Source organism: Chiloscyllium plagiosum, unplaced genomic scaffold, assembly GCF_037043375.1.
Source record: "Chiloscyllium plagiosum isolate Xiang-an unplaced genomic scaffold, Cpla_swu_hap1 HiC_scaffold_15, whole genome shotgun sequence".
In the NCBI taxonomy this organism is placed as follows: domain Eukaryota; kingdom Metazoa; phylum Chordata; class Chondrichthyes; order Orectolobiformes; family Hemiscylliidae; genus Chiloscyllium; species Chiloscyllium plagiosum.
This window is the reverse complement of record NW_028270153.1, coordinates 50,910,054-50,922,657: the sequence shown is the minus strand read 5'-3', so window position 1 is coordinate 50,922,657 and position 12,604 is coordinate 50,910,054. Positions and strand designations below refer to the sequence as shown.

Here is a 12,604-nt window from a genome sequence, read left to right as displayed (position 1 = left end):
GTCTTGTATCATTAAAGCAACAGTATTCAAGAAAGACATTGTAAAGGCAAACAGTTGACTAAAATAACCTGCTACTTTTGCAAGTTTATTTATTTTCATCAACAGCTAGCTTACCTTGTGATAGCATCTGAAATATGCAGCTCGTTCATCGGAAAACTTCTCCAATCGCTTTGGGCCTTTGCTGGAGGCCTTCTTCAACACGAGCCAGCATCGCTGATAAATCTACAATGTATTAAAGCAAAGAAGAAACACATTAATTCAATGCTTTCTCTTGTGGATTTGTGCTTATGCTGCACTTCTGAGAAAAAAACAAATACAATACTGAGTTGCATTCACAACACAATCTATTGTCAAAGTTGCTGTTTTACTGGTGCCACTATTCAAAGGTGAATAGGGAATTCTGCCAAATCATAGACAACGTTCCCATCAGAGTCAGTTCATTTATCTGCTATTTGTTGAACATTGCTGTGTGCATATTCACTTCATTTACCAGCTAGCAAACATAACTGCATTCCAAAAAGTAATTTATTGGTTGCAAAGTGATTTGCAATATTCTGGGAATGTGACAATGCACGACTTAAATGCCGGTTCTTTTATTTGAAAGTTCAATGTTATCACCTTTGCCTTCTGAATAAAGCATAGATCAGTCAACTGCTGGCTGCTTTGCACTTTCTTTAAATCCTGAGCTGGATAATACACAAAGAAGCAGAATCTCAATTATTTGCACAATCCAGCCGGGGAAGGTTGGCTTTCTTTCCATTTTAGGAAATAATGATGACTGCCGGGTAGTTATCGGCTTCTTTCTTTGCAACAATTTTTAAAGAATGAAGTAGAGGATAAAGAGAATATGGCAATCTGTTTCGTGCTTCCAACACCCCCACCCCACCCAACATACCCACCACCAACCATTCCACCAGGAAGAATGTTTAGCTGTTCACAGGCTGCTGACACAGTCCTGCCCCACATCTATAATCTACTGCTGGAAGGTTAAATAAGCATTGTCTCAGTCTTCTGGCCCTCAATGTCAAAACTCAGTAATGGGGGCTTCCAGGATTGCAAGCATTTATGTTGATTAAAAATATCATGGACCAATTTCCTCTTTAATTACAAGTAACTAACAATTTATAATGAAGTCTGCATTCATAATTTCTCTCTCTGATATAAAGTCCTACATTAGTAACATGGCTAAAGAAACTAAAGGAATTTCACTAACTTTGGAGACGACATAAATTTAGATGAAGGGACAAGTCATGCTGAGGAAGCAGGGAGGCTGCAGAAGGACTTGAATAGATAAGCAGAGTGGGCAAAGAATTGGTAGATGGAATAAAATGGAAAGTGGGAGGTTATGCATTTTGATAGGAAAAAGAGGCATAGATTAACCAAAGCACAAATGGACTGAGGAGTCCTAGTTTAGGATTCTCTTAGAGTTAAGATACAGACTCATTTTAGGAAGGCAATGTAATGTTAGCATTCATTTTGAGAGATCTAGAATACAAGAGCAGAGATGTACCACTGAAGCTTTACAAAGCTCTGGTCAGACACCATTTTGAATATTATGAGTGGATTTGGGGCTTGTATCCAAGGAAGGATATGCTGGCTTTGGACAGGGTCCAAAGAAGGTTTACAAAAATGATCTCAAAGATGAAGGGCTTGTCATATGAGGACTCTGCATCTGTACTTGATGGGGTTTAGAGGTTGAGAGGGGATCTAATTGAAAATTGCAAAATATTGAGATGACTGGAGAGAGTAGACAGGGAGAAGATGTTTCCACTAGTGGGAGAGACTAAAACTTGAGAGCAGAGCCTAAGTGAATGGATGACCCTTTAGAACTGAGAGAAGGAGGATTTTTTTCTGCCAAAGGATGATGAATCCATGGAATGCATTGCCACCAAAGGCTGTGGAGACAAAGTCATTGAGTGTTTTCAAGACAGGGATCAATCAGTTCTTGATTAATAAGGGTATTGAAGGTTGTGGGGAGAAAGCAAGAGACTGGAATTGAGAAAAATCTCAGTCATGATTGAATGGTGGGGTAGACTTGATGAGCCAAATGGCTTAATGCTGCTGCTATATTTTATTATTTTATTCCCCGTCCATCCTAACTACTTGAATGGAATCCATTTTCAGAAACAATATTGGAGGCAAAACAGTTGGGATTGGATCTTATGGCCTACACCCAAGTGTGTACACAGCAGGGGTGGGTGGGAAAGATGCCACAAAAAACATGTGAGGTGCCAAACTAGTCACCTTTCTGCCCTTTCCCAAGTTGAACCCTTAGTATGGTCAGCGGTTGAGCGCTGACATCAGCAAGCCACTCACTATTTTTAATTAAATAATTAACAATCAATTGAGTTTCTTCCTAAATCAAATGATCAGAATATTATGCAGTCCATCATTATACAATTGATGTGGGTTGGCATGCGGAAGTAGATTTTCTCAAAATCCAAGTCGATAAAAAGCACCGTTACTCTTAAACTATCCCTCTATGACCAACAAGACCAGACAATGAGGCTCAGGAGGTTGTCATCTCTTCTTCATGAGGCTACTTGTGATCTCAGAAAAAATCCACCACTGAGTTTTGATACAGCTGGGACTTGTGTAGTTGCTCAACCCCACTGAAGGGCAGAAGACCTCTATGCTACTCACTTCAGACAGTGCATTATAGTGACAGTGCAGAATTGTGTTAGCTAGCACCTAACCTTCCTGCAGTTTGGGGGTATTCAAGCCAGCCCCACCCTCTATAATCATGCCACTGTCGTTCTTTAAGGAATAAATGCAGTCACAAAGAGAGGCAGAGTGACACTTTGGAAATTTGTTTTATTCATTCACAGGATGTGAATGTCACTGGCTAGGTAAGCATTTATTGCCTGTCTCCAATTGTTCTTGAGAAGTTGCTAGTGAGCTGCCTTCTTGAACTGTTGTGCAAATATGGTGTAAGAACACCTATAATGCCTTTACATAGCATGTTCCCTGTAACAGTGAACAAATGGTTGCATAATTCCATGACAGGATGTTGTGCGGCTTGAAGGGGGAAATGAAGGGTGAGGTGTTATCATATATCTGGTATCCTTGTTCTTCTAAGTGCTGGAGTTCCAAGTTTGGAAGGTGCATTCAAATGAGCCTTGGTAACATCTTGCAGATAGTACACATTGATTTCACTGTGCATTGATGATAAATGGGGTGAATGTTCAAAGGTCTTAAATGGGATGTCAGTCGAGCAGGTTGTTTAGTCCTTGATGGTGCTGAGTGCTGAATATTGTTGGTTCTGCAGTCATCTCGGAAATCTTGAGTATTTCATTACAATCCTGACTTTAGCCTTGTAGCTGATGGCTGATAGAAGATTGGATAGGTAAACAAGACTTCAACTTTCAAATTTCTCAAGTGTTTTTATAAACGTCAATGATGCCTCATGGATCATGCCAGCTACACTGTTTTATTAATTACTTGTAGTTTTCCATTCAGAATGAAATGATTCCATTCAGGTGAAATGATTCTAATACCCTATAATACATTGTATTTACTAACTTTAAGAGTTGATTGAAGTTTGCTGTATATTTTTCAGTTACATAAATGAGGCAGCATTTCTTTATGTAACTTTGATTACTCATAGGAAATCTTTCTGTATTATTAACCTTAACATAATGTATTTTTGCTGTAAAACAAATCTCTCTACATTCTGAAACATGGCAGCCATATATTTTCATATCCAAATAATTACTGTACTTCAATAAAACTAAGAACTGAATGTCACAAATTTTCATTCTCTGAAACTTTCAGTTGAAAATAGTTTTGGTTTTATGTCTCCTTCTGTACTGGTGACTGACCTGTCAGAAGAAAATAAATATACGGTTGGATCAAATGCCTAGTTGGATTATTCCAAGAATCCCTGCTTTTCCAATGTTCTATTGATCAATGCTAATAAATGCACCTCATTCCATTTGCACCAAACATGATCTTGGAATACCTGCTGCTTGATAATGCTTTTTAAATCAATGTACTTGTACAGCAATTTCAACCAGCACATTTTATCATTCAATAGAAATGTTGGAAGCCTGTGAGCTAAACTCATAACTTTAGCAAATGGAAAATCATAGGTTACAGCTTGGATTCTTTGAGAATTTTGGGCCTGTGAAAATCTACGGGCTGTGAAATTTATCCTGTACACATTTTTGTATTCTTGCTGCTCCTCTTCTATTTCTGAGGCCCAGTGTTCAGACATTCATGTCAGTAACATTTTCACTGATGATAGCAGGTTCTCAAAATCCTGCAGTATACCAGCAGGCAGTCACACACATGATTTCCTCTACCGTATGATTTAATCAGATTCCTATGGACAATTTCGACCTCTCTTCAAGTTCATTTCACTGTGAGTAATTTGAAGTTGAAGCTGCGGGGGTGCAATCATATTCTTCAGCAAATTGTCTAAACTCAAAACTTTGTCGATGAAGGCTCATTCATACCGAAACCTTCAGTAAGCATTAGATGTCTGAAAGAAAATTTCCATGCAATTTATTTATCACTTTTAGTTTTCAAATGTATTATGATTTGTGCCACCTTTTGGGAGACCACATTGATCAAACCTGTCAAAGACAACTTCACCACATTACTGAAACAATTTGATACTCACTTTGTGGCTTTAATTGGTGCAGTGGATGATGTTTCAGCTGTTTTATTTGTGAATTTTGACAATACCTGTATTTCCAGTAGCATAAGCAACTTACTCTAAATTAACCAAACTTCAAACTTATTTTGATTCCTATTTTTAAAATTCTCTGCATAAATTCAGCAATTAGATATTCCATAAAGTGCAGTTGACCACTTCAAATGGGATTACAGTACTATATGATGAGGCACCATTCTTTTGTGTCTATATTGAGGAGGATATATGTAAAATACTACTCCTAAGAAATTACTTCCATGCAATTGATCTTCATTGCATAGCTGAATGCTATTTTGCATATAAATGGTTGCATGTGGGTGTGAAATGTTAAATACTTAATTGAATGCAATAAGTACCTCCCACAGTGATGTTATGAGGACATGGTAGGAGAGTAAACTAGGATCTCAGGGAAGACAAAAGCTCAAAACTATGTCCTCCTAAACATCTTTGTAGCAATACAGAGTCTATTCTTATAACCTGTAAATAGTCTCAATAATACAATGAACTACATCTTACAGATGGCAGCAAACTCAAAATCATGATCAAAGTGGGATTTGACGATTTAACTGAGCAGTAACAATCCCAACAATGCAAATATGCAGGCAATCCAGAAAGGATAGTCCTGATTGCTGAGGACATCAAACCCCAAAGTATCTTGTAGCAACTGAAAAGTGATATCAAGTGATTGAGACCTGATAAGAGAAATGTTGGTATAAAAACAATTTGCATCTCCTGAGCAAAGGTACAGGTTGCATCACAAGATGATGATCTGTGGAGGTGGTGCCAAGTCCAGTTCAGACAGTGAGTGAACAGACATTTAAAATCCCAAAGTGAAATCACAAAGTTAAATCTTTAAACAATGCAGTTCAGGGTGAGAAATAAAATAAATAAATGAGTCACAGCGCAGTCTGCATGTCGGGCTCATAGCATATGGACATTACAAGACAAGACTAAAAAGAGAAATTGGAACAGACCGGCCCAGTAAAGTGTAGCCACTGTTGTAATGTAAGAAGCTGAACAGTCAAGTTTTAAATAGCGATGTCCATGAACAGAAATATGAAGATGATCAGATTATATCTTTTGTAGAATTATTACTTGAAATGCAACGATTGGCTGAGACATTGGAGAGAAATCCACTGCTCTTCTTCATAATGCAGTCATGCAGTTGCTTACAACTAGATGGTTTTTAGTCTCATCCGAAGCATAATATCAATCAGTTGCTAATTTTTAAACTTAGACAAAGTCTTCATCCTTTAAATTAAATTTTGAATTGTTGTCATGCTTCAAAACTCGTTTTTACAAAAATAGTTTGCCCCCAAGGGATCCTTTGATTTGTTCCTTCCAGGGAGAGGCACAAAATATTATTAATCTAAATATTGATATCAACTAACGCAGACTGTGCAGCTATTTTCATGTTGCAACTTCTATGTAATTCAGTCCCTCTGAATTCACCAACATGTAGACTGGAATCAAGTCCAGAATGGTCAGGACAAAAAAAAATTGCATGTTTCTACAGGAGACACTAAATATCATTTCTTATTATTTTTGAATTCAAGGTTACAAGTCTGCATGGTTATAATTATTTTATGCTAGTATTTAACTTGTATTTCTAATAGACATGACTTGGAGTTTAAATCAACAATAAAATATTTACTGCCTGTTATCCAAGAACAAAAAGTACCAATGGAAGTTTGTATCCATTTCTTTCAGACATCTAATGCTTACTGAAGGTTTCGGTATGAATGAGCCTTCATCGAGAAAGTTTTGAGTTTAGACAATATTTCAGCATTGTGAGTTTCTTTTCAATGGACTAGCAATGCTGTGGGACAGAAATTCTGAATATGTGACACACTTCAGTGTGTGGAAAGCCAAAGATAAGTTGAGTATATAATGCATCAGACAAATATCAAGAGTAAAAACAAAAAGTGAACCTGTTCAGCCTACTTTCTTTAAACTCCAGAATCTTACTTCTGTTGTGCACTATTGCTACTATAAACTCTTTTTGAACATGTGGCGAACAATCTTGTTCTACCTTTGTTTACTCTTGCAGGATTGTATCTGAGATCCACAGGTATTTTTTTTTTGTCTTATTTCTAATGAAATTTCTTATCAGGACCTGGTGTGGCCACAGTATTGGATGAAGTTATGTGATCCTGAAAGACCATTTGATAATTCCAGGTACATTCTGTGGTTCTTCATAAGCTTCTTGATATGTGCAATGTGTTTGTGAATAAAATTTCTATAGATCTGTTCATCTGATTGATCATCCCTTGAAGGCTTTTCTAGCAGTGCAAAAATGGCATCAATTCAATAGGTCAGACATTCACTTTTAATAGCTTCAGCAGTGATGATGTCACCAACATATTTCAGTTAAGCGCCACTAAGTACTAATACTTTTTATGTCTCAATTTGACATCTCTGGGATTTTCTACAATTCTACACTGGTTAAACCTCCCACACTGTTAGGCTCCCTGTCCATTTATTCATTATGTCAGCATGCTTACATATGATATGTATGGTTCTATAATTTATCTCTGAATAATACCAATGCCATAGCAATGTTGTTAGAAATTCGTGCTTCGCATATTAACTGTATAACTTACTTCTTTAAGTAAATGATCAGACATCTGAGGATCTTACTAAGTGACTATAATACATTTCAGAAATTTAAAAGTTCCTTTTTAATCATCTTGTTTTGATCTCCTGGTCCAAGTAAGTCCCCAAATTAATAAGCATTTTGTAAACTTTCCTTTTGTCTATGTTACTAACTGGTTCAACTATTCAATTAGGTCTTGACTTAGTTTGATCGACTTTATGATTTTCAGTCCTCTAGTCATTAAAGTTCATTTTTCGATTCTTGCTCATTATTTGAATGTGGGTTAATGGAGTAACCTGTCTATGACTTAAGTTACTCTTTCCCTTGCCTATCAATCCTTGTTTATGTGCTGCTGCCTATGTCACTATGAGTTTGTACCAAAGGGATCCTTTTCTTTCTAAAATTTAATGAAAAGTACTCAGACCCAATACTGACGAGAAATATTCTTTTTCACGCTGCTACTAACCAATCAGAGTTTCCTTTTACAAACTGGTGCTTGCAGCATTACTTTGGCCTGATATGTCTGCTCCAGAAACCCAAACCTTTTACCTCAACAGTTGTTGTATCCCAAAAACTCTGCAATCTTACATGAAAATAATCTCAGGATTCTGCATCACATTTAAAGGGATTGACTATTCATTCATGATGAAGTAAAGAAGAAAATCTCTCATGTGCTCAACTTGAATCTGTCATAATAATATATAATTACTTTTTTCCTGCACGTTGTTTCATTGCACTATTCTTAATCCACTTTTCTAATGCGTTTTGCTTCTTTACTTCTCTATGCTGTTATCTCCAAAATCAGCTCTTGCTCCTTCAGCAGCCTTTTTCTCAGAAATATATTTACCTTAAAAATTATTCTATTCTTTATCTGTGATTCTGATATTTAAAGTTCACAGTTCTCATTGTGAATTCTTAATTCAATTACATATTATTCAAATTACATTATTTTTCAGATGGACACAAACTTTGCCTTTATACATACTTTTTTGAATAGAAATCCTCAATCTGAACAAAACCTTTTGTAATGACATTTGACACCAGATTCTCTCCTTCAAACTGAAGTTATTTTAGTATTTAAATGTTTATCCCTGGTAACAAGTGGTAAAATTGATACTTTCATTTTTCATCTATTTTAAAACTTGTTAAATGCAAAACTTGTTCAATCCAGTCACCTGAATTGAGATTGCAATTGATTAATTTTAACACATTTTATATTACTTCACAGGATCTCCAAGCTGCAATTTAATGTGTTTCTCCAGCTTCTCAACTTTTCATCAACACATCTGACATAATTGTTGTAATTTTTTTTAGTCATGAAAACAATTGCTGGGATCCCAATGCATAATTAAGTATGGGGACACTGTGTTAGGAAATATCAGAAATAAGTCAATTTGAAAGATTGTCACTGATTGGGGAATTAGGGTTGCTTTTAGTGGTACTGTAATCAGATGAACTAATTTTGAGCACAGACTGCAGTGGTTCAAGAAGGCATCTCAAGGGCAACTAGGGGCAAGCAATAAATGCTGGCGAGCCAGTGATGCCCATGTCACTCAACTGAATAAAACAAAATTCTAGTCAATCCAACCAGAAAGGTGACTAGTTGTTGGTTGTCTCATCCCTTGCTCCACTGTCTGTCCTTCCTCAGCTGCTTGTCAAACACTCGGTGCCAAGGGTTGTGCCTGATGATGTCAAGATTGTCCACATTGATGCAGTCTATGATTAAATGTGATGTGTGGCTGGGTGAATATTCCAGTATTCCTCCTGAGCAGCCTCACCACTGTTGTATAAACACTCTGTTGATTTGCTCAATAACAATTTATGTGATGGAGTCTCTCCAGGTGTTGACTGTGCACCACAGTCATATGCCCAGTGGTCACTGGATAATTCTCATTATTCAATGAATAAAACACTGATGGAATAGTGGATGCTGGTGGATAAAAATGTTATAACTGCTGCAAGGATAATGGACACTGACATGTATGAAACCAGCTACACATAACAATGTTGGAAATGTTTGCAATTTAATACATCTCTGAATTAATAAGCAGTGACTTCAAAGTGACATTTAGACTGTCAATGGCACCCTGCATGATGAAAAACCTGCTACACAGCAAAGGCCTTCTTCCTGCTTCCTACCGGAAAGAGAAAAAGCAAAGTATTCCTCTTTTTCACAGTAAGAATCTCAGTGACCTCTGCAGAACTACAAACTGAAAGGAACCTGATGCAAAGTTGTTCATGGCCACTGGCAATGTTATTTGTAACCAGCACTGAAACTGCAAATCTGTCTCCAACAGGTGTCAGGATTTGATGAACACCTCCTTAGCAAAATATAATCTCACACAGAGTATTCTTCACTATCGGAGATAGAAGAATTGTTCTCTGACATTTCTGAGTAGATATAGTCTCCTGCTCAAAGTCTTTCTCTTCTTCTTCTCTGATTAGCTTGTCCTCCTGCGTGTCACTTCTGTTCAATCTCCCAATAGGAATCAAGATTACAGCACCCTGACAAGGAGTGAGTTGTCTGACTGAAATGTTTGAAATGAAAATTAAAGCTGTGATCCTGTGCCATACTGCTCCTAGAACACATTCATGACTTTAAAGAGCTTGATAATCTCCACCACACCTGACAAAACACTAATACTTAAAATTGGTCAAAAAAAAATGACAGTTCCTCCTATAAATGCCAAGTATTGATAGAAGGCAAATGTGATCTTCACCAGCACTGGCAACCTCAATCGCACAGTTCCTCCCGGTGTTTTTGTTAACTGGAGTGCATATTCTTGAGGGAGAAAGTAGGAGAATAAAGATGGCTCTGATCAATTATATCAGTTTTGTATCTGAAAAAAAAAGAACTGCAGGAATAATGTATTTCTGTCTGTGTAAGGAAAATCTTTGGAAGAGTAAGTGGGGGACTGCAAGAGAGAGAAAGAGAAAGAGGTGGAAATGGTTGCAATTGTAGTCCGTACAAATCAGGATGGCTTGACATGTTTACTTATACTAGAATGACAATGTTTGTAATCAAAACAGATACTTAAGACCATAAGACATAGGAGTGGAAGTAAGGCCATTCGGCCCATCGAGTCCAATCCGCCATTCAATCATGGCTGATGGGCGTTTCAACTCCACTTACCCGCATTCTCCCCGTAGCCCTAAATTCCTTTTGGCATCAAGAATTTATCAATCTCTGCCTTGAAGACATTTAGCGTCCCAGCCTCCACTGCACTCTGCAGCAATGAATTCCACAGGCCCACCACTCTCTGGCTGAAGAAATGTCTCCGCATTTCTGTTCTGAATTTACCCCCTCTAATTCTAAGGCTGTGTCCACGGGTCCTAGTCTCCTCGCCTAACAGAAACAATTTCCTAGCGTCCATCCTTTCCAAGCCATGTATTATCTTGTAAGTTTCTATTAGATCTCCCCTTAATCTTCTAATCTCCAAAGAATACGATCCCAGGATCCTCAGCTGTTCCTCGTATTTTAGACCTACCATTCCAGGGATCATCCATGTGAATCTCCGCTGGACACGCTCCAGTGCCAGTATGTCCTTCCTGAGGTGTGAGGACCAAAACTGGACACAGTACTCCAAATGGGGCCTAACCAGAGCTTTATAAAGTCTCAGTAGCACAACGGTGCTTTTATATTCCAACCCTCTTGAGATAAATGACAACATTGCATTCGCTTTCTTAATCATGGACTCAACCTGCATGTTTACCTTTAGAGAATCCTCGACTAGCACTCCCAGATCCCTTTGTACTTTGGCTTTATGAATTTTCTCACCATTTAGAAAGTAGTCCATGCTTGTATTCTTTTTTCCAAAGTGCAAGACCCCGCACTTGCTCACATTGAGTTCCATCAGCCATTTCCTGGACCACTCTCCCGAACTGTCTAGATCCTTCTGCAGCCTACCCACTTCCTCAGTACTACCTGCCTGTCCACCTAACTTCATATCATCGGCAAAATTTGCTAGAATGCCCCCAGTCCCTTCATCCAGATCATTAATATATTACGTGAACAGCTGTGGCCCCAACACTGAACCCTGCGGGACACCGCTTGTCACCGGCTGCCATTCCGAAAAAGAACCTTTTATCCCAACTCTCTGCCTTCTATCAGACAGCCAATCCTCAATCCATACCAGTAGCTCACCTCGAACACCATGCACTCTCACCTTGCTCAGCAGCCTCCCGTGTGGCACCTTATCAAAGGCCTTTTGGAAATCTAGATAGACCACATCCACTGGGTTTCCCTGGTTTAACCTACTTGTTACCTCTTCAAAGAATTCCAACAGGTTTGTCAGGCACGACCTCCCCTTACTAAATCCATGTTGACTTGTTCTAATCCTACCCTGCTCTTCCAAGAATTTAGAAACTTCATCCTTAATGATGGATTCTAGAATTTTACCAACAACCGAGGTTAGGCTAATTGGCCTATAATTTTCCATCTTTTGTCTTGATCCTTTCTTGAACAAGGGGGTTACAACAGCGATCTTCCAATCATCCAGGACTTTCCCTGACTCCAGTGACTTTTGAAAGATCTCAACCAACGCATCCGCTATTTCCTCAGCCACCTCCCTCAGAACTCTAGGATGTAGCGCATCGGGGCCAGGAGATTTATCAATTTTAAGACCTTTTAGATTGGATTAGATTAGATTACTTACAGTGTGGAAACAGGCCTTTCGGCCCAACAAGTCCACACCGCCCCGCCGAAGCGCAACCCACCCATACCCCTACATTTACCCCTTACCTAACACTATGGGCAATTTAGCATGGCCAATTCACGTGACCTGCACATCTTTTGGATTGTGGGAGGAAACCGGAGCACCAGCACTTCCTCTTTTGTAATGGCAACCATACTCAACTCAGTCCCCTGACTCCCTTTAATTGTTGGGATATTACTCATGTTTTCCACTGTGAAGACTGAGGCAAAGTATTTATTAAGTTCTCCAGCTATTTCCTTATCTCCCATCACTGGGCTTCCAGCATCAGTTTGAAGTGGCCCAATGTCTATTTTTGCCTGTCGTTTGTTTCTTATGTATTAAAAGAAACTTTTACTATCATTTCTAATATTACTAGTAGCCTACCTTCATATTTGATCCTCTCCTTCCTTATTTCTCTCTTTGTTATCCTCTGTTTGTTTTTGTAGCCTTCCCAATCTTCTGATTTCCCAGTGCTCTTAGCCACTTTATAGGATCTCTCTTTTCTTTAATACATTTCCTGACTTCCTTTGTCAGCCATGGCTGTCTAATCCCTCCCCGGATGATCTTTCTTTTCTTGGGGATGAACCTCTGTACAGTGTCCTCAATTATACCCACAATCTCCTGCCATTTTTGCTCTACTATCTTCCCCGCTAGGCT

The 12,604-nt window shown here is 38.4% G+C and overlaps 1 protein-coding gene across 1 annotated transcript in view; it reads right to left on the bottom strand.

The window, feature by feature from the left end:
- The window catches only part of LOC122560041 (docking protein 5-like), a 419,354-nt gene that overhangs the window by 200,471 nt on the left and 206,279 nt on the right, over window positions 1–12,604 (bottom strand). The window contains exon 2 of the mRNA XM_043710213.2: window positions 115–222. Coding sequence (XP_043566148.2) covers window positions 115–222 — 108 coding nt within the window. The remainder of the gene's footprint in view (window positions 1–114; window positions 223–12,604) is intronic.